We start from the raw sequence: 20382 nt of genomic DNA, 5'->3' as shown, positions 1-20382 counted from the left end.
ATATATGGTAAAAAAATGGAGTAAAAACCTACTGTCCAATAGCAAAATAACTCTCCTTTCTAAAAAGAAAAGTTAATATTTAAAAAAATGGGGAGTGTTCATATTTTACTAACTCAGTGTTTGTTTTATCCATTTAAAAATATTTCTTTACTGGCATTTGGCACGGTAGGTAATGAATCAGCATTTAAAATCAGTTTACGCAAATTTGAATCCGCACATTCTTTTCTAGGGTGGGAGGATGGGGGAAGTGGGGTAGAATATTTCCACTTATCAAGATAGTCCCTAAAAGGAAATTAACATCATGTGCAAGGAGTTGACTACTTTGTGGAAATATTCAACTGTTTTTTCAGTAAAAGAAGGTAGTTTCTTATGATTAACACACTTAAGCAAGCCAACATGATTTGACTTTTCAGAATGAAACCACTTACCCAGATATTAATATATTTCATTAACACAACCTTGGTTTCAGCAGTAATTTTATTGATTATGTGAACTGTTAAATAGTCCATCTGCAATGTAACTGTATCTTTAAAATTAAAAACCTGACATGAATTTATTTTCATTAAGCAACTTCAGAACTAAATTAAATGAAACCCTTGATTTGAGGCAGCTATCCCTTTCTGATAAAGCTTTCAAATATCAGGCATGTTAAAAGTATTTTGCTGGGTACACGAAAGATGATATACAGACAAAGGACAACATTGTCTCAATCATTTGTTTAATAAAGGAAAATATACAGCTCACTCGTGTAGCTGCATGCTACCTGACTGGCAGGGCAATACTAATATGTATCCTTAGGTACAATGATGTATCTGTTAGTCTTGTTGAGATGTGCGGAAAGATGCTCCTGTGTGACAGCTGGCTGTGCAGTCTGTTCTGCTTTACTTGCAAGGCTCTCCCTCCCAAACCCTAGCAGCCAATTTCACAACAGTAGTGCATGGCACAGGCCTAAAGAATGAATGAAAATACTCATCCCTGAGGCATGTCATGAGTTGATTATAATAAAAATTGCTTAATTATTTATTAGTAGTTGCTTTATAAATTCTCACTCTGGTTTTGCTGAAGGGTATAAACTGTGAGATGGAAGAGAAGAGCTAGAGGGATGAAATTGTCAGGGGACGCCATGGTTAAGGGTTTCATATACCACACAGATGTCTTTTGACTTTATGCTATAAGTACTGTGGAAGCAGAAATCTTTTAACAGAGAATTGGAAGGTCAAATTTGCATTTTCTTATGTGATGGAAGATGAATTTGAGGGGGATGGGAAAAGAGGCGGGTAGTAGTTAAGGTGAAAGATAGTGAAAGCCTAAAGCAGAAGGCAGCGACACAGGTGAAAGAGAGAGGAGGAAGCACCAAAGTATTTAAAAGGTAAAGCATGTAGGAAAAATATTTAGAAAGATTTGGTAGTTGAATGAATCTGGGGTCAGAGGTAAAGCAGAGTAAGGAATTGCATTTTCTTCCTTATATAACTTTAACTGGGTAGAAAGAAAGTAACATCTTTCTTTAACTGATACTGAAATGACAGGTGCTGATGCTGACTAGAAGGGGAAACATAAGTGGCTGGTTGACCTACTTTCCTAATAGATACATGCAGTCACTCAGAAATTTTACAAGAGCAAATTGTATGGACAGACATACAATAAACAATGACAGTAAAATTACAGACAAAGCCCTCCAAACCAAATCACAAAAGGCCAGGAAAACATAAGAACCTTTTTATGATGCTGATGTCAGAGATGTGAACAAAGATGGAACAATTAGATTGCAATTAATTGTATTTGTTATGTTGCAATGGCAATGATTTTACTTGCTGTAATAATGAGCTCTGTTATAACAGGCATTTGCCTTGTATCTCACCTATTCATTCATTAGAATGAGGTTTTATTTTTTTTCGCCTTTACAAAGTAAATACACAATAAGATCAAATAAATTTTGATGATTGCCAACAGATGGTGAGGGGCTCAAACTCAGACCATCTGATCTTTCCCTTTTCAGTTCTTTCCAGCTGTTCTTTCTACTTAATTACCTTCCCCTCACTTCCTAATCCCTTCCATGTAATTCTACACCAAGGTTGGGTCTAGCACTCTCTATTAATTTTCCACAGCCTACACTGCTCTCTGATAAGATATTTGGTCTTTGTAGCTGTGTTGCTAATGGATCTAAACAGTGTGGTTTTAGTAGAACCTTTCAATGCTGCTTGAACCATGTCTTTACTCAAATTATTAATTCAGTTTAATGTTGAGAATTTAAAACTTTTAACAGTTTGATCTCATTTTACGTCTGACACAATGGATCAACCACCAGTAATTTTACATAATCAAAGAACTATTTTAATTGACCTGTCTTTTAAATCCTTCTCATATGAGACATTAATTTCTTTTCAATCACTGAAACAGCCTTACTAGAGTGATATATGTGTTTCAGTGAGAAATTTCCTTTGCTACACGAATGCATCTATGCATCTTTTATGAATGAAGGAAAGTATTGCTGTGCTAGATATTTTAATGATATTTTAGGGAAGCACAATAAAGGGTAAGAATTTATGGAATCTCAGAAGGCACCTCCTAAGGTAATTTACTGTAGACTCTGTATGTATATTGATGTAATCCATGTCTGGATAGAACCCCTTTTTTCTTCTTTTGACAGGTACATTTTCATGTCTAGTTCAATATAAGGAGGGTGTTTTCATATTCTGTTCAATAGCGCCTAATAGCACTGCTTTACTGAGGTAGACGAATAGAATTCTGTTGATTGAAATTCCTGCATTATAGATGTGTTCTCAGGTTTCTGTTGTGTTTAGCAGTAGTTTGTTTAACTAAATGCTGTTCTTTGGGCACAGAAATCAAACATTAAGAACTACATATTGTTAAGCATTTGTAATAAAAAATAAGGCTTAGTTTTTAAAATATCTATGGTTTTTTGAATACCATGTAAAAATCAATTTTCTTTGGATAATGGAAGCATTAAATGTTCATTTACATTTTTTGGAAAAATTCAGAAAGATAAAGAAACCCAACAATACACATATCTCATTAGAAGCTATGGCTGCTACAATTTTTACATACAATCCTTTCTGGTTTTTTTATGCATATCTCTATAAAGTGAAAAATTTTAAATACAGTGGGATGTATATAATGATTTATGCAGATAATCACTACTTTTAATTTATGTGAATTTTGGTCTGCGTGTTTGTGAGAGAGAACAATTTAAATAGATTTTAAAAATTTCCTGTTCATTTTGTTCAAGAGTATATGGCCGGGAATATGCATGAGTTAGGGGATAGGAATTTGCTCTTTCCTCAGTCTCAATTTCTCCATCTCTCTCTCTCTTTTTAAAAATTTTTTAAATTTATGTTTTATTTTTTTAAATTTTTTGTCTTTTGTCTTTTTAGGGCCGCACCCATGGCATATGGAGGTCCCCAGGCTAGGGGTTGAATAGGAGCTACACCTGCCAGCCTATACCACAGCCACAGCAATGCTGGATCCTTAACCCACTTAGCGAGGCCAGGGATGGAACCCACAACCTCATGGTTCCTAGGCAGATTCATTTCCGCTGTGCCATGACGGGAATTCCAATTTCTCTGTCTCTTATAATATGTGCATCTTACTACAGTGACTATGATACTAATGATAGAAAGATATATTTTTCCTACAACATTATCAAAACTCAAGTCAACTGCTTTGATGCTCAATCACAGAAACAGTTATCTATTCTAACACTAAAAAGGAAAACTGTGTTGAAGTTATGGTATTTGGTGTCCAAACTGGAGATCTTCAACGGTAGTGTTACCTGTATGAGATTTTTTTTTTTCACAGTGTGCTGATTTTGTTTAAAAAATGTTTTTGGCTTGCTATGGCACATGGAAGTTCCCAGGCCAGAGTTGGAACTAGTGCCACAGCAATGCCAGATCTTTAACCCACTGCACCACAAGAGAAGTCCCATTATGTGCTGATTTTAAAACCTATTTCCTGCAGGAGATAAAACTTCACTGCAGTATACTTATTTTGGTATGTAGTTATTAATTTTTCTCATATCATTGAGTATTCTTTGAGAACATTTAAAATAATTACATTGCAGTCAATTATGTGGATGTGCCATATCTACTTTAACCAATCCACTGTTTTTAGACATTTGGGTTAATTTCCAATGTTTTTCCATAAACAAGTCTACGACAACTGTTGGACCTCAAGTATGATGTGATGGTCAGCCATTATTTTTGCACATGTACTTACTGCTGTTGTAGTGTCTTTCTTTTCCTTCAGGCATTTTTTAACACTTTCATGCTGGTAGATTATAGAAGGTAGGGAAAAGTGACTTCACAATAGCTAATTGTGGATTACCTTCAATGGAAGAAGAGGCAATAAAATATATATATATTACATACAATCTTTGGTATTTTTTGGAGATTTCTTGCCATGTCATTTCCTGTTCAGAGGGTTGAATTGGTACTTAGTCATGTGAGCTAGTTCAAAGAATGTATTTGCTGTGGCTTTTTTTTTTGAGAGCTGCAGTGTTCTGATTTTTTTCTGTTGGCTTCATTCTGCAGATAGCCATGGCATTTCTCAAAGACTTCTTTGATTCATGCGCTTGTCCTTCAGACTGGCCTAGCTCTCCCTCGAAGCTTAAGTTGCTCTTAACAGCTGCATTGGAGGATAGCTGTGTGTTGTTCTGACTTGGGCAGTGGAAAGAAAACCAAGTTCTCGCAGCTTTATGAGATACTCTTCACATGAACTCTCCTTGTCTAAAAATCTTCAGAAAAATCAAGGATTTACTTCCTAGGATGCATTCCTAGATATGGAATAATAACTTGTCAAAAGTGTAAACATTTTTAAAGCTTTTGATGCATAACTGATAAATTGCTCTCTAGAAATTTTGTACCAATTTATACTCATATTAACTATATATAATACTGATCTTTTGGGCAAACCATTATTATTTTTGAAAGAAGCCTACTTATAGACCAGGTGAGGTTTTACTTCATATTTATTTAATTGCTAGAGGAATTGAACATTTTTTTTTTGTATGTTTAATGAATGACCTTTTGTCCTTTTTTTTTTTAATTCCCACAAGTTTTTGGTATAAGCATTTTAAAATAAAATTAATGGGTAAGAACATCTGGTTCTCACCTAAACAAATACTTAAAGCAACATGAAATAAGACATTTTTCAGGAGAAAGAGGTGATAGGAAGATTGTGAAAAGGATAGAGAGGTAACAGACATTCAAGTAGAGAGGTTTTTACGGCCTTTCATGCTCTCACCCCCTTTGAAAATAGCCCCACCCATGGCTTCTGATGCTTAGGTGGCCACGTGTTATACCACATGACTTTAATGATCATAGTTGATGGGATGTCTACCCAAAGGTCACTAGTTAATAGGCTGCCAAGGGATTTATGAAGAGCACTGGAATGTATCCTTAGGGAATTAGAATAGCAAGTTAAAAAAAAGACATTGTCAATTAATAGCAGATCTGAAAGGACAAACATGCAGAATATGAATGAACTAGGTTAGTGATGGAGCTGTAGAGAAAAGAAACACAAAATCCTGCTTCTGAGATCCCTAAAGCCACCTTAAATAGCCACATTTCAGCTCCAGATTCAGCAAGGCATTTTGACTTCTCTGCTCTTATTCCTGCATGCATCTCCCTATCTCTTAAGCTTCCTTCCATAGACCTGTATTATTTACATTCAAGTGAACCTGAAGAAACAGAATGATTCTTAGGGGTCATACCTATGATACAGGTTTAAAACTATCTTATTTACTGCAACTCTTTACATATCCCAGCAGAGTTATTTTAATAGTCAGTAATTCTTTCATTTAACAATTTGTTCAACATAAAATCATTGAGCATACAGTGTATGTTAGGTATTGAACTAGGTGGTAAATGAGATACAGAGACGAATAAGACAGCTCATCATCTAGAAGCGTATAGTTCAATCACACTTTTCTACATAGCGTGGTCTTTCATTACTGGCAATTGTCAGATCAATGGTGACCAACTAGTTGCTAGGCAACTTGAAAGATGGGAATACAGAACCGATGCAGCTTCATTATGATATGAATTCTTCTCTAAAATGTTTGTCAAGAATTGTGAAGGGTCTGAAATTTTCTCTAAAGCTAAGATGTTAGCCTGCCACAGTTTAATAGTTCCTGGCAGAGGACATGTGACTGCTGGATCAGAGACAAAGGACTTTATTACTCACAGCAAGACAAGCAACTAAGCTTTACCTTTATTTCTGTTCTTCTTGCCCTCAAGTCTCATGGGGCCGTGCGGGGCAACTCAGTGAATGTGTCACAACTGAGGGGTGTCAAACACAGGAAACCCAGATCTTTTACAGTGTACTCTATGCAAACCTGTCTGGCATTTTCTCTATATGGAAGCATCTTTTTTTATAGTGGACAGTAACACGCCCTCCACTCTGGAGGGAGATATTACCTCTTTCTTCCAATGCTGTTCACTCTCACTGTACAAACATCCTTGAAAGACAGTCCAAAACAAGGGTAATGTTTTTGCTTGCAAGACATTTTGCAGAAATATCATAAACCCATAGAGAATTGTCTTCCAACAATGCTCTTTATCTTGATACTTTAAAAAACAACACTCAGATTTTTTTTTTTAAGGAAAAAAGGAAGTTAGTGGAAGTATACTGATTTCATAATTCAAAGAACAGCCCCAAACTAGTGCTATTCTGGGACCTCATCAGCAGAAGTTCATAGTATCTCTCGAGTGTCGCTGTGATCATACCTCAACTTCAGTGGCTTCCAGTCTCTGACATTCTTAACTCCAAGTTTTAAGTTGTCAGACGAGAGGAGTCAAGTGGCCCAGTTTAACTAAGGCTCTGCCTCTGACTTTTCAGTTATGCCCAAAGTCGGGGTGGGGCATAAAAGCACACAGACCTAATAAATCTTGACTGTTCCCAAATTAGGAGAGAAAGTTTCTTGGGAGATCTGGAAGCCTCCCAGTTGCTTTCTAATATATCTGGATTTGTTTTGATTGGTATTTCACTGTTCATAGAGAAATATATTTATTGTTTTAAGCACTATTTCATTTTTTAAATCAATTAAATACAGTTTTGCTTTATGAGTCGTTTTCTTGGCCATCTTCTACCATTTCTCAGTTTTGGAGGGAGTCATTTTGTGAACTAATCAAAGCCAATGTAGTGATTCAAGAGTTTTGGGTAAATATAGGTAGCCTCTTGTGGTTGAAAATAGATTGGACTATATGTCGTTTCTTGTCAATCTTACTATTAAGTGGAATGGTATAAGCAGAGCAAGACTTAGCCTAAATTTTGTTAGTATTTAATATTTATTAGTTAGTATATCTTCAAGGCCATTATTTCAACAATGAAAATTTATTTTTAACATCTTTCATTGTTAATTAATGTATCTTATAGTGTAGGTTTCAATAATGCTATTAGAAACACCAGAGTAGCCACCTCTAAAGCTATGGATTTTTGTAATTAGAGTATTTCCAAGATTACTTAATCAGCCCTGGAGTATGGAGTAATGTTACCTTATAGCCCACATATATATAATACATGAGACCACCTGTGAAAATATTTTTAAAGTAAATTACCAGAAAGACAATATAATAGGTCAGAATATAGACATTTAATTATGCACCCATGCTAATTTCCATACTCCTTTGTAATTAACATTTCTCCTAACTGTATTAATTGGGTTTGCAATAAGTAATCACAACTGTCCCAGATTAATTGCTCACATGTTCAATGAGCCATTACATGCTCTCATTTAAAGCAGCTTCTAGAGCCCATGATTTTAGAGCTGTGGTCCTAAGTATTTTGGGAAGAGGGGCACAGAATCATCCAGGAATATGCCAATAATATGGTGACAACAATAAACCAGTGGTTCCCAAACTTTGAGAGTACATGAAAATCACCTGGCTACTCATTGAAAATGCAAGCTACCTTGGCTCCCCTCCTCCCAGCCATTTTGATTAGGCAGCTATTATGTGGGGTCTGGAAAAACTTTGAGTAGTATTGCATACTTTCTTCCTAGAAAAAGACATATATTCACATACTTCCAATTTTACCAGTGATTTTAAGGGAGGGAAGGTTTCAGAACCCTGTGGTTTTAGTGTAGTATAATTTTTCTCAAGACTGGTTGCATATTACAGTCACCAAGGGAGTTTTAAAATAATATTTCAGACCAATTAAATCATAATATGAGTGGTATAGGGTGACTAAACTGTCTGCATGGTTTTTCACCCAACCCAGAATGGAGACTAGAGATTTTCCCCAACGTATCAATTAATTTTACTGAATTAGACTCAGTTGACAGATACCCAGCAAAAATGATAATAAAAAAAGCCAAGTTACCCTATAAATCTTACAAAATACACAGTTTAATTTGTGTGTTGGTGAGAAGGCACATTGTTTTTGGCATTGATTTGTCTTTGTCTCTTCAAGGGTCCAGAGGATTTAGTGGACTTTGTACTCTGTTTGATAGATAGCCCTCCCAAGCTTGAGAGAGGAAAAACAAGGTTCTTTTTATAATTTATGGTAGTGAGATGAGTGTTTATTGTGTTATTTTATTTGAAGAAAATCTAAGAAAACATGTGGCATTTTAAATTGGTTCACTATATTTTAATAGCATGCCTAGTAATAACTAGAAGCAAATATTTGTTGTGAATAATCTAGAGAAATGGTTAAATGGGCAATTTTCTAGATGTTATCAAAAGAAGGTATTTTTTTTCCTTTTGATGAGGAGCATATCATGATGAGCAAAGTAGTAGATGGAAACTTTAATTTAGTTACATTGATAAAGTTTTCGAAATTATTTTAGACTTCTCTATTATAAAGGAAAGGAGGCTTATAATCAGTGATAGAAGAACCATGTAGAAAATAACCATAATCAAACTTGTTCTATGTTTCTTTGAAGTGGATCCACTTATAATATTACTTATATAGATATTCAAAGCACTGGCGATAATAGGTGATTTAATGATGTTTAAAGCCCTTGAATAAATTTATATAGGCCAAGAAATTTCCTAAGGACATGAATTTAATAATTATGATCATTTCTTATACTGATAACTCTTTAGTTGGGATTTCCACTGAAAATAAAATTATGAAAATTATGTGTCAGAAGTTTGGACAGTTCGACATGTATGAGTTACAGTCCATTTATGTAGAAGAACAGGCTTCCAAGTTAGCAAAAGGACCATTTCTATGTTCAGAAACCTTTCTGTCCTAAATTGGTAGCACCTAATGGCATAGGGCAGAGACTGGTTAAGTGCAGATTTGTTCTATTTGTCAGAACCTTAATATTTTTTAATTTATTTTAATTTATTTTTTATTTTTTGTCTTTTTAGGGTCACACGCATGACATATGGAGGTTCCCAGGCTAGGGGTCTAATTGGAGTTGTAGCTGCCAGCCTACGCCACAGCTAACAACGCCAGATCCATGCTGAATTCTTAACCCACTGAGCAAGGCTAGGGATTGAATCTGCAACCTTATGGTTCCTAGTCGAATTTGTTTCTGCTGCGCTATGATGGGAACTCCTAATATTTTTTATAAAACTTGAGGTGGAAATTATTGTTTCATTGTTGTAAAAAATTGAAAAGATTTTTCAAGCTTTTAATAATAAAGTAATTCTAAAAATTGGAATGTGAAGAAGGACTCATCAAAATTGTGAGGGTTTGGACGTTTGCTGGAATCTACTTGAGGCAGAAGAAATTGAATGTAATTGAACTGTAGATGTGATGTCATTTTAGGTCGCTGATGTCAGAGAAGATAGTACCTGTAGAAAGGTGATTACTTTTCTAAGCAATATAAATTAAAGGAAGGGAAGATCCAGCCTTGTAGGGATAATGATAGCACGGGTGCTGTGAACCGTTCTACACCAGCCTTACAGGCTGCTATGCATTCCTATTTCCCATCCTGGCAGTCTGATGTGTAGTGTCATCATTATCCCCATTTTATAGATGAGGAAGTGGTGGAGACCAGATTTAAATCCAGATAGCTCTGCTTACTAAGCCCCTGTTCTTTCTGTCACATCCTCTTCCCTCTGTTCCGTCTAATCCCTAAAACCCCTTGCTTAAAACCTGAAGGATTACTCATTGCATTTGGGGGCAACATTTACAGCATCAGACAGCTCTGTTCACCCCAAAGGCCATTCTCCTTTTGAGCTTTGTCTCCTTGGAACTTCCATTTACTTACTCTATGGGAGAGATATTAAGGATTGATTAGAGAAAGAAAAAAAAAAGGGGAACATTGGAGACATAAAGGTAGACCACTATGGACACTCTCTTCCCACCATCTACAAGAAAGCTGTGTATCTGGGGTGGACAGGAAATGAGCACAGGAAGCTATTCTATTTTCTTCCCCTAAATTTGACTTTTCATTTTCTGATGGTACGCATGTGGCAATGTTAAAAGACTGAGGTGTTCTATTATCCCATCAGCAGGGGGAGCAGTGAACTTAAAGTCATATCCCATAGGGAGAGAAGGGCCGTCCACTCATCACAGTGGTTTGTAAGTGTTCTTATCCTGCCTGGCAGTCATTGATTCCATTTAAAAAAATTGTTTCTGTTTGTTTTTTTTTTTTAATGCTGTTTATGGTTAATTAAGTCATTGGATACTAAGAGCAATGGTGCACTGGAAAAAATATTTACTTTAGTAGAAAAGTACATTTTGTGTTTATGTTTAGTAGTAAAGTACATCTTTAAATATGTAGTGAGTTGCAGTTTTAAAGATACCTTTCTAGGATCCATTAGGATTGTTAATTCTGGCCAAGATTACTTTTATACCTTGGACTTAGAATAATAGCTCTGCTTGTGAGCAGTTGGATGAAGAGAAGATGTTTGGTTCTATGAGGTGATTTGAGAGTCCCTGAAAAACATGCTCCTATTATTGTTTTTACAACCTTTAATGGTACCAGGAGTTTCAACCCCTTTTAGGTTAAGTCTTCTTTTTAAAAAATATATAACTAGCATATGCATATTTTTCATAAAAGGAAAAATTCATTAATTTATCTCCATTATTGAATTTGTTCTCATTTGTAAAGTTTATGTGGACAGATGAATTTAAATGTTTCAAGGTACAAGGCTGAATCATAAAGCATCTACCAAGCCTAGTTAAAGCTAGGATAGAGGGTCCATAGGAGGGAAGTAAAACCATGAATGACAAACCACTATTTTAATTTGGGCCATTTGTTGCTTCATTCTCTTGGGTCTCAGGATAAGAGAAGCAGCATTTTCAGTGTGAGACCAAAGATGAGGTGTGAAACTCATAGTTCCGAAAAATCCAAGTGAATGAAGTAAGTAGTACGTCTTTTGGCTAGTGGTCCATAACATCTTTTTTGATCATGGATCCCTTGGAGTATATGAAGAAAATTGTGGACTCTTTTCCAAGAAATATGTATAAACACACACACACACACAATTTAGCACTCTGTTTCAGGAGTTGGTTGATGTTCTGCCCTTTCCTGGAGCCCACCGTGAGTCCTTGTTTAAAGCAATAGTATATAAATGGGAATGAGGAGGTAATGCACCCAGTGAGGTGTGGGCTAGATGATCCATTGGAGTGTGGAATTTTCTATTTGTATATATTTCCTGTCCTAAAATTTTTTTCATGTAGGATTTATATTGCACATGTTAGTACCATATAAATGTATAACATTTATATATTAATAGGTTAACAAAATTAGTTGTAAAGACCTCACATTTTTACTCATAGGGAGATAGAACTCAAAATTGATAGACTACCGATTTAGAGAATAGTGCTAATTAAATTTATTTATTTATTTATTTATTTATTTTTTGCTATTTCTTGGGCCGCTCCTACAGCATATGGAGGTTCCCAGGCTAGGGGTTGAATCGGAGCTGCAGCCACCGGCCTACGCCAGAGCCACAGCAACGCTGGATCTGAGCTGCGTCTGCAACCTACACCACAGCTCATGGCAACGCCGGATCGTTAACCCACTGAGCAAGGGCAGGGACCGAACCTGCAACCTCATGGTTCCTAGTCAGATTTGTTAACCACTGCGCCACGACGGGAACTCCGGTGCTAATTAAATTTAATTTCAAGGCTTTCCTCTCCCTAAATTAGAGAAATAGGGATAGGAGCTTAAAGCAAGAGGTGACTATGAGTGACTGGAAGTTTTGGACCTAATGATGACAAGTAACATTTGCCCATACTTTATTAAGCACTTTCACACATGACCAATCTGGCCCTCTCTGTAGTTCTATGAAATACGTAGAGAAGAGTTTGTATGCTGATAGAAATTTCTGAGAGCAGGTTATGTTAAGCAAATTCTCAGGAAACTTGAGAGACTTTCCCAAGGGTCCTTGACTAGTCAGTGGTGGAACTGGTGCTCATAATTTTGACTGCTGACCACAAATTATGTGCTCATTTCCCTGAACTATAAGGCTAAGTCAATTGTTATGGGCTGCCTCATTGTTGCATTGTTACTGATGCTCACTGAGGACACCGAGTTGTTGAATCCCTGGTTGATCCAGACACAGAGATAGATAACATATTTTAGCTACTTGATCAGAGGGCCCAGAAGCTGAACTAACAATTCAGCATTAGCTCTCTTCTGTTGGTACTATAATACTAACATATTTCAAAACAGATAGAGGGCTCTGGAAGGGTTTAGCTACATCTATGTACAAAAAAAGATTTATAATGGGTTATTAAGTGGAAGTTTTTAAGCTGGCTTCATGGGTAGTACCAACTATTCTTTTCTCCCAGATTTCTCCTGGTGCCACTGTGAAAGGCAAAGTCCTCATCTAGGTGGATTTTTATTCTGACCCAGAATGACATTTCCAAGTTTTCTTATATATAATCCAATTTCTGAACTTCCTTTTCAGTGATATTTAGTGGAATAGCATAAAAAAGTCTTTTGGCACCAAAGATAATAAATGTGTTCAGCATTGCTCAGGTGTCTTTGCTTTTTGCCAGTGCATTAACTATATTGATTTTAAAATTTTAAATGACTTTTTTTTTTAAAACCAGACTTGATTAGTATCTCCTCCCCCAACTTGGCTACCTAGATCCTTCATCCTCTTGTATGCAATTTTCTTCCTGCTCACACCAGCACAACTTAGAGGTGGCTGACCTTCACATAACCAAGATCGTGGAGCTGTTGTGCAAAGGAGTCCCTTGAGCCTGGTGATTAGCTTCTAAACAGAGGACCTACTATTCAAGAGTCAAGCCTTCAGTACCTTGCCCAGGCCCTGGGAACACTAACAGTGGACCTCCTGGTTTGGTAAGTACTAGATTGTTCTAATAATGTGACTTTCAGAGAAGAAACATTTAGCCAGACAGAAAGCTTGAGGGTGAAATGATATCCTCAGCAAGAGCTGGCCAGCTCTGTCCAAATATCACTATTACTGCATGAGGCTAAGGTTAATTTCCTGAGGTTCCCTCTCATTAATTAATAGTGTCCTCTGCTATCTTTGGAGGACACTTCATTTAAAATTGTGTTCAGAAATTCCAGTTGTGGCTTAGCAGAAATGAACCTGACTAGTATCCATGAGGATGCGGGTTCAATCCCTGGCCTCAGTGGGTTAAAGGATCCCATGTTGCTGTGAGCTGTGGTGTAGGTCGGAGATGCAGCTCAGATCTGGCATGGCTGTGGCTGTGGCTATAGCTCTTGGCTGTAGCTCCAATTGACCCTTAGCCTGGGTACTTTCATATGCTATAGGTGTGGCCCTAAAAAAACCAAAGGAAAAAAAATTGTGTTCACACATTATTTTATTCTCTCCCTGCAAATAAACTACAAGATCTCTGAGAATGCTGCTGCCAGGTATGGTTTTGTACACCCTTTCTTTCCCAGTGTCCTCCAGAGTGGCTAGGACATGGCAGATGATGACTTTTAGTTGGGATTTTCCTTTTCTTTCAGAAAGTAGGTGAGTGGGAGGATGACCATCTTTCCCTGGAGCTGGTCACTGCTCAGTCAGGATTGTTTTTACTTGTTGACTCCTTATTTCTTTTTATGATACCTTAAGAGTAAATTTGTTGTAAATGTTATGAGTAAGATAACTACATTACAGCAATCTTGGATAATTTAGATATCAAAATCATTTCTATCATTACTACATTAATGTACCTACTCAGTATTTTTATATGCATTTTAAAATATTCTTGATGACAGTGTCCTTGGATATTATACCTTAAAGGCTGTAACATTCTACTATAAGCATTTTTTTCTTTTCTTTAATTATTCTTGTCAATGTTATGTTATTGGCATACAAAAATTTATTTCACTCTTTTCCTATTTATTCCTATTCCTATCTATTAGAGGTATCATTATTTATTCCTCACTGGTATTTGTTGGATATGCTATCATTTATTTCCTCCTTGTTATCTATCAGATATACCATTATTTATTTAACTGTTTTTCTGTACTAGTCTCATACTGATGATTAAATGATTATTAAGTGGCTTCCGGCTTAGGAAATCTGCCTAAGTTTGGGTACAGTTTGACAAAGGTTATTATTATCATGTAGCATAGTGTTTGGCTCATAGAATTGGTACTCAATAAATGTTGGTTTTCTTTCTCCTTCTTTTCTTCCCTTCTTTATACAAACCTTATGGTTGTTTCTTGTATTGTGAGCCTAAGGGCATAATGTATGTTTAAGTCAGAGATTTTTAACTGGTAAGATTGCCTTGGCTATTTCAGTTACTAATTTGTGGGGAGTACTGGTACTCTGATCTGAGAGGTTCAGTTTTCTCAGTTTTCTTTCTTTTTTTTTTTTTTTTTTTTGCTTTTGTACCAATATATTTTTTTTTATTTTGATTTTTTCCATTATAGATGGTTTACAGTACTCTGTCAATTTTCTACTGTACAGCAAGGTGACCCAGTCACACATACATATATACATTCTTTTTTTCTCACATTGTGTTGAGTGGTCAGGTATATGGATTCATCCTTGCCAGACATAAAGTGTTAAAACTACAAAGGATTGTGGAAATCCCCTTATCCATTGGTTTCTCAATTGTTGCAGATAAGAATTTTTCAAGATGCTTAAGAATACTGATTCCTTACTAAATCTTAATTTGGTGGTTGGGGATTGGGAATCTTCACTTCAATAAGCATCCCAGTATTCTGATTTAGGTGGTGGAAGGACAATAATTTGAAGTTACATTTGATTAGTAGACCTTGCTAACTTTTTAGAGTTAATTTTAGATTTTCATCATGTTCAGTCTTTTGCTTTTAAAACTAATTGAATCTTGAGATGACTTATAACAGGAGGCAAATATTACAATCACAATTATGTTCAGCAACAGGAAATAAGCTCTAAATGAATCTTAACATTTTACTTGACACATTACTATGTTTAAGTGTATTAAAGATGTCATTGAAAGGTACAGGGGAGGAAAATGAACTTGATTTGGCAGGTAAGTATTCATGGTACTATTATCCACAACTGTCTATGTTGATTGACAGCACACACATTACCTCTTAATAGGCATTGTACTCGGTTGCATCAGATTTGAGTGTATGGCATTTTTACTGAATATTTGAAACTGTTTTAGTTAATAGTATTATTAATTGTGCATAGACCAACTTTCAGCCATTATTTCAAAGTGCTTAGTGGATAATAAACCAAAAGGTTCTATGGACCTCTGCTTAGAATAAACGTAGGTCAGCAATTGCCTTGTTGCTTAGGTGTTATGTATTCTGAGTAGGGCAAATGTTTAATGGTTCAGAGAGGGAATCTACCCCATATTGCTGATAAACTTGAACTCAGAAAGGTATAATGCTCAAGGTCATTTAGCCAAAAGGAGCCAAGCCAGAATTGGAGCTTGGGTCTCCGGGGTTCTTTTTCTCTGCTCTTTATAACATACTAAACTTCCCTTTTTGCATAGTCCACATCTAATGAGAAACACTAAGTCTAATGGCTGGTAGAGATGCTATAGTCCATATTTATATTGAAGAGAGCATTGAAGCAAGGAATTCTACTCAGTATTTTCTTTTGGAAAACCAAACATGCTTTATTTCATTTTTTTCACAATTTATTTAAACATCTCACATATACAAAATAGGTACAATTTAATTTTTCTGCTTGTCTGAGAAACAAGGCTTCTTTGGAACCATGGGAGAGGATGAAAATGAGACTGGCAAAGAACAAATGCTGAATTTAAAGAAGAGGACAATGCTGGGCAAATGATCCACTTTACTTTTATTCAGGAATAAGATGTAAAGTACTGATATTAAATCAGATGAAAAAAAATACACAATACAACTCAAAACAGAAGAGTATTTCTTCTCAAATTCTCCTAGCACCATAAACATTCTTCAAGTATCTAAAATACTATTAATTAGCACCTTTGTATTTTGAACAAAAAACAAGTACCTCAGCTCATCTCTGTATAGGTCAGCACCTAATGGTATGGATCACACTCACAGGAAAGTGTTTTGAGGTAGTTTAAACCTTTGGAAGTTTGGGTTTTAAACTTCCCTCTGTGGAAGATATTCAAAAGCCACAAGTGGTGCAAATGTTCATGGTTTTTATTTTATTTTTCAATTTTTATTTTTGGTTTTCTTACAAAGGTTGACATTTTCCACAACAGGTGTTAGAATGTTGAAAAAAATTCCAAATCTTTTGGGGAGGGGAAGAGGGACAGGGAACGAATTAATTGTATTGCACGATGCTCTGATCAATCCTTCTCCTTCTCTTTTGCCCACAATTTAAGCAAGTAGATGTGCAGAAGAAATGGAATGATTCAGCTTTCAGTTAAAAAAGAAGAAAAAGAAATGGCAAAGAGAGAAATTTTTCAGATTTCCTTTTTCTTTAATTTAGGTTGAGTTCATTTATTTGAAACAGACTGGGCCAACGTCCACACTGACTTCTTGGTCAGCATCACCGATGTCCAAAGGTGCAATATCAAGGATAGGCAGGCGAGATGGCTTATTTGTTTTATATTCAATGATTGTTTTTCTCCATTCATTTGTTTTTTTCTGTTTAAAAAAAGGAAGAAGAGATATACATAAAGCAGCATTATTATGGAATCTGATTATATTACATAACATTATAAATTATATATTACATACAATTATGTAATATGTAGTGATATGTAATATATAATATATACTAGATATTATAAAACCACTTTTTGGCTCATGTCATTCTGAAACTGTGTATCTCAGATCAACAAGTTTATTTTTGAAACAGTAGAATCAGGGGTATCTTTATGGAGAGAGGTTTTCTACAAGTCAAATTTTATTAAAAATAATTAATGCATATTCTAAGTGGTTTATTTATACATTATAATTTTCAGGATGTGTAAAGTAGGAAGAGTAGGGTTGATATGTAGTACTATTAGTGAATTTAAAATTTTCTTCCTTCAATTTTAGCATATTATAGAGAAAGTATAAAGAAAAATTAAATGTAGACTATATTAATAAGTAAAATAAAAATACATGTAACTACAAACTATATCTTGGGCCCTTTTAACCTCAAGTGATTTTAAGTTATGGCCATACTTAAAAATCTCATGTTAAAAGAAAAATGACTAATAATGGACATAGTATACATTTTAGTTATTTCAGAGAATTTCAGAAGGTAAGATCTGATAAGAATACTCTGGATTTACCATTTGAATTTAAACAATACATTTATGAAAGAAAAATCAAATAAGTGAGATCTCTCATTCATCTGTTCATTTAATGGTCTAAGCTCCACTGTCCCACTTCCCAAATAAATGTTATTCCTATATTTCAGTATTACTTACAGAACAGCCATCTACAAGAACAGTGTAGGTGAATCTGCTGTTGCCCTCGGCAACAAGTTCAACATCATTGGATCCTTGCAGAATGACAGCCTTTTTCAGGTTGCCAGTCTCTTCATCCATGTATGCAATGCTGTTCTTGCAATGGTAGGTGATGTTTTGGGAGGCATGGTTGGCCAGCAGGCGCATGAAGGCAAGTTGTGTAGCCATTTCCTTGGTGGTAACTCCTTCCATATTATATTCAAACTACAGAGAATAAGATGGGAATTCCAGTTAAGTTGAGAAGGACTCAGGTACTAAGAATCAAATTTAAAAAATAGTCTGGTATAGGGAGGCAAAATGGACTCAGATCTGAACTTGTACTTTTAAAGGAAACTCAATTCACTTGTTTTTGAAGCATTAGCTACCTAGAAGGGACATAGGAACTACCAGTCTGAAGCAAGTTATCTCAAAAAAAGTACCTGTTTCAGATAAATCCTTTGTATGTTTGTTTCTTTTTTAAAATAAGAGAGCAAGGAGATAGAGATTTCAGACCCCTTTATTTTTCTGTAATTTTCATCGGTGGGCATTTCATAAAACTGGTGAAAAGTTTTCATCAGAAGTTGAGAAGCACATATCCTAAAAATGGGTACTGGACTATATCCTGGCCAGTACTCCTTCACACTAAATGAAATTAGTCAGTTTCTCCAGTGATTATCAGGTAAGTCACATTTGAATGATAACTTTAAATGTATTTAAAGTTTTACCTTTGGTAAAGGGCTAACATGTAAACAATTAAAAAGCAAACAATTCTAACAAGATATTATTTAGTAGGAGAAGGACCGTTTATAGGATTCCTTACCTGGGTACCACCATTGATAGTTTCTCCTAACCAGACGTGCTTCTTGACCTTGGAGTTTCTGTACCAGTTTTTGGCTGGGATGTTTTCAGGTTGAGCTCGAATGCAGGTTTCACCAGTAGAGAAATCACAGTATACTTTGATAGCATCCATAGTACATCCTTGGTTAGGGTCAATCCAGTAGTAACCTTTTAAGAAAGCAAGACCCCAAATCAAAAAACCTCATTGAGTGGAACAGTAAGTTCTAATAATTATTAGTCAAAGATTTTGATTCCCCAAGATAACATATTTGATTGAACTTTTTATTTTGTTTACCCCATACTAATAGGAAAGGCTATTCTCAGTATTAGATAATTTTTTCTCTCTTTTCTATGAAAATCAAGTCAAGGTACATATTACCATGAAAAGGACAGAAATATATATCAAGAGAAGCTTGAGAATGGGTGCTGGTTGGGAGAAGAAAATGCTTCATTAACTGGAAATGATTTCACATAATGCAGTTTTTACCCAAATATCTTGTTATTCTAAATATAAGTGGGAACTGATTTTGAAAAACCCAACTTGTGAGACAAGTTGGTCTGGTTGGACATCTCTACCTACCACTACTCCATTCTGGGTGGCTGAGTCTCAAGTCACGGCATGTGCGAGCTGGGTTCTTCCTAGAGCCTTCTGGAGTAAGTAGAGTCTCAATCTGGTTGTTGAGAGATTTCAGAGTAGCATCAACTTCATAATCCTTGGGTCTGAGAGAAGGTGGTGAGCGAGGCTGGTCAGCCCTGTAGAAGTCTCCTTCATATCCAAAATCATAACCACCACCACTTGGGCCAGGTGGTCCAGGAGGGCCAGGAGGACCAGGAGGACCCTGAAAAAATGAAAGTGAGAAAGAGGAGGCTTTGTATTTTGTTACAGTAAAGACAACAGTGACAGCAGTTTTTAAGTTGAGATTCACACAAAAACATGTTCTAGTAAGTAAAATAGAGTCAAATTCATGTCAATAACAACCTGCTCCCAGACATACTTGTATGCAGGGATGCTCTTGAAGAGCTCACTACAAACAGACAATTTTAATATATTTTAGAAAACATACGGAAGTGGGGGGATTACTTTATTGTGTTATAATTGTCTTGGTTTAGTCTAAAGAAAATATTCCCTTAGGCCAGTGATACCCTTTAATTTCCCCAAATCATACTTACAGCAGGACCTTGGCTTCCTTGAGAGCCACGAATGCCAGCAGGTCCAACTGCACCAGGTTGTCCAGTGCGACCATCTTTGCCAGCAGGGCCAGAAGGACCAGCTGGACCCTAGGGAAGAAGGACACCAAGTCTGTGTGAGCCAGTGAATATCCCACAAGGGAGAAGAGCCTGGGGCTTACTGCCTGCCGCAGGCTTTGTTTCAGAGATAAACATTTCTTAGATTGACCTACCCTAGGACCAGCAGGACCCACAGGGCCAGGAGCACCTTGATCACCATGATGACCCTTTAAAGAAAGAAGAGGAAAAATCACACTTTCAGAACATGTGTCGATAGATAGATTTTAAAAAACTGAATGGAAACTTTTAGTTTGATGAACTCTGGATTGAGAAAATTGAAAATGTAAAATGGGGCTCTTTTCTCTCATTATGTCTATTATATTCAATTATTTTTTTCTACAAGCTATTTCAGCGGTGCAGTATTAGTCATTCCTCTAATTATATTTATTTTAAATGGGGTTGAAGAACATTGTTGCTGAGAGATTTTTAATATATGTATATTTCTCTCTTCCTTAACCTTCACCTTTTCATGTTGGGATGAAAAAGCATTATCTCTGAGCCATGGTGTAAGCCAGAGAATGGGAAATGAATATGATG

The 20382-nt window shown here is 35.9% G+C and overlaps 1 protein-coding gene and 1 long non-coding RNA gene across 3 annotated transcripts in view; one reads left to right on the top strand and one right to left on the bottom strand.

Moving 5' to 3' along the window:
- The window catches only part of LOC146400004 (uncharacterized), a 63596-nt gene extending 50368 nt beyond the window's left edge, over positions 1 to 13228 (top strand). The window contains exon 5 of the long non-coding RNA XR_014816915.1: positions 13061 to 13228. This is a non-coding gene — a long non-coding RNA (uncharacterized LOC146400004). The remainder of the gene's footprint in view (positions 1 to 13060) is intronic.
- A 2709-nt stretch (positions 13229 to 15937) lies between these two features.
- Positions 15938 to 20382, bottom strand: part of COL1A2 (collagen type I alpha 2 chain) — a 35919-nt gene continuing 31474 nt past the window's right edge. Inside the window, 6 exon segments of one of the 2 annotated variants that reach the window (NM_001243655.1) lie at positions 15938 to 16930; positions 17704 to 17946; positions 18542 to 18726; positions 19139 to 19397; positions 19729 to 19836; positions 19959 to 20012. In NM_001243655.1, coding sequence (NP_001230584.1) covers positions 16784 to 16930; positions 17704 to 17946; positions 18542 to 18726; positions 19139 to 19397; positions 19729 to 19836; positions 19959 to 20012 — 996 coding nt within the window. In that variant the 3' untranslated portion in view covers positions 15938 to 16783. 2 annotated transcript variants of the gene reach the window in all.

This window comes from Sus scrofa, chromosome 9 (assembly GCF_054392235.1).
Source record: "Sus scrofa isolate SSC_HxYL_T2T_F1_AM1 chromosome 9, Sscrofa_HxYL_maternal_Yorkshire_Landrace_v2.0, whole genome shotgun sequence".
Classification (NCBI taxonomy): domain Eukaryota; kingdom Metazoa; phylum Chordata; class Mammalia; order Artiodactyla; family Suidae; genus Sus; species Sus scrofa.
Note: the sequence above shows the minus strand (reverse complement) of the source record. Positions and strands in the feature narration are given on the sequence as shown.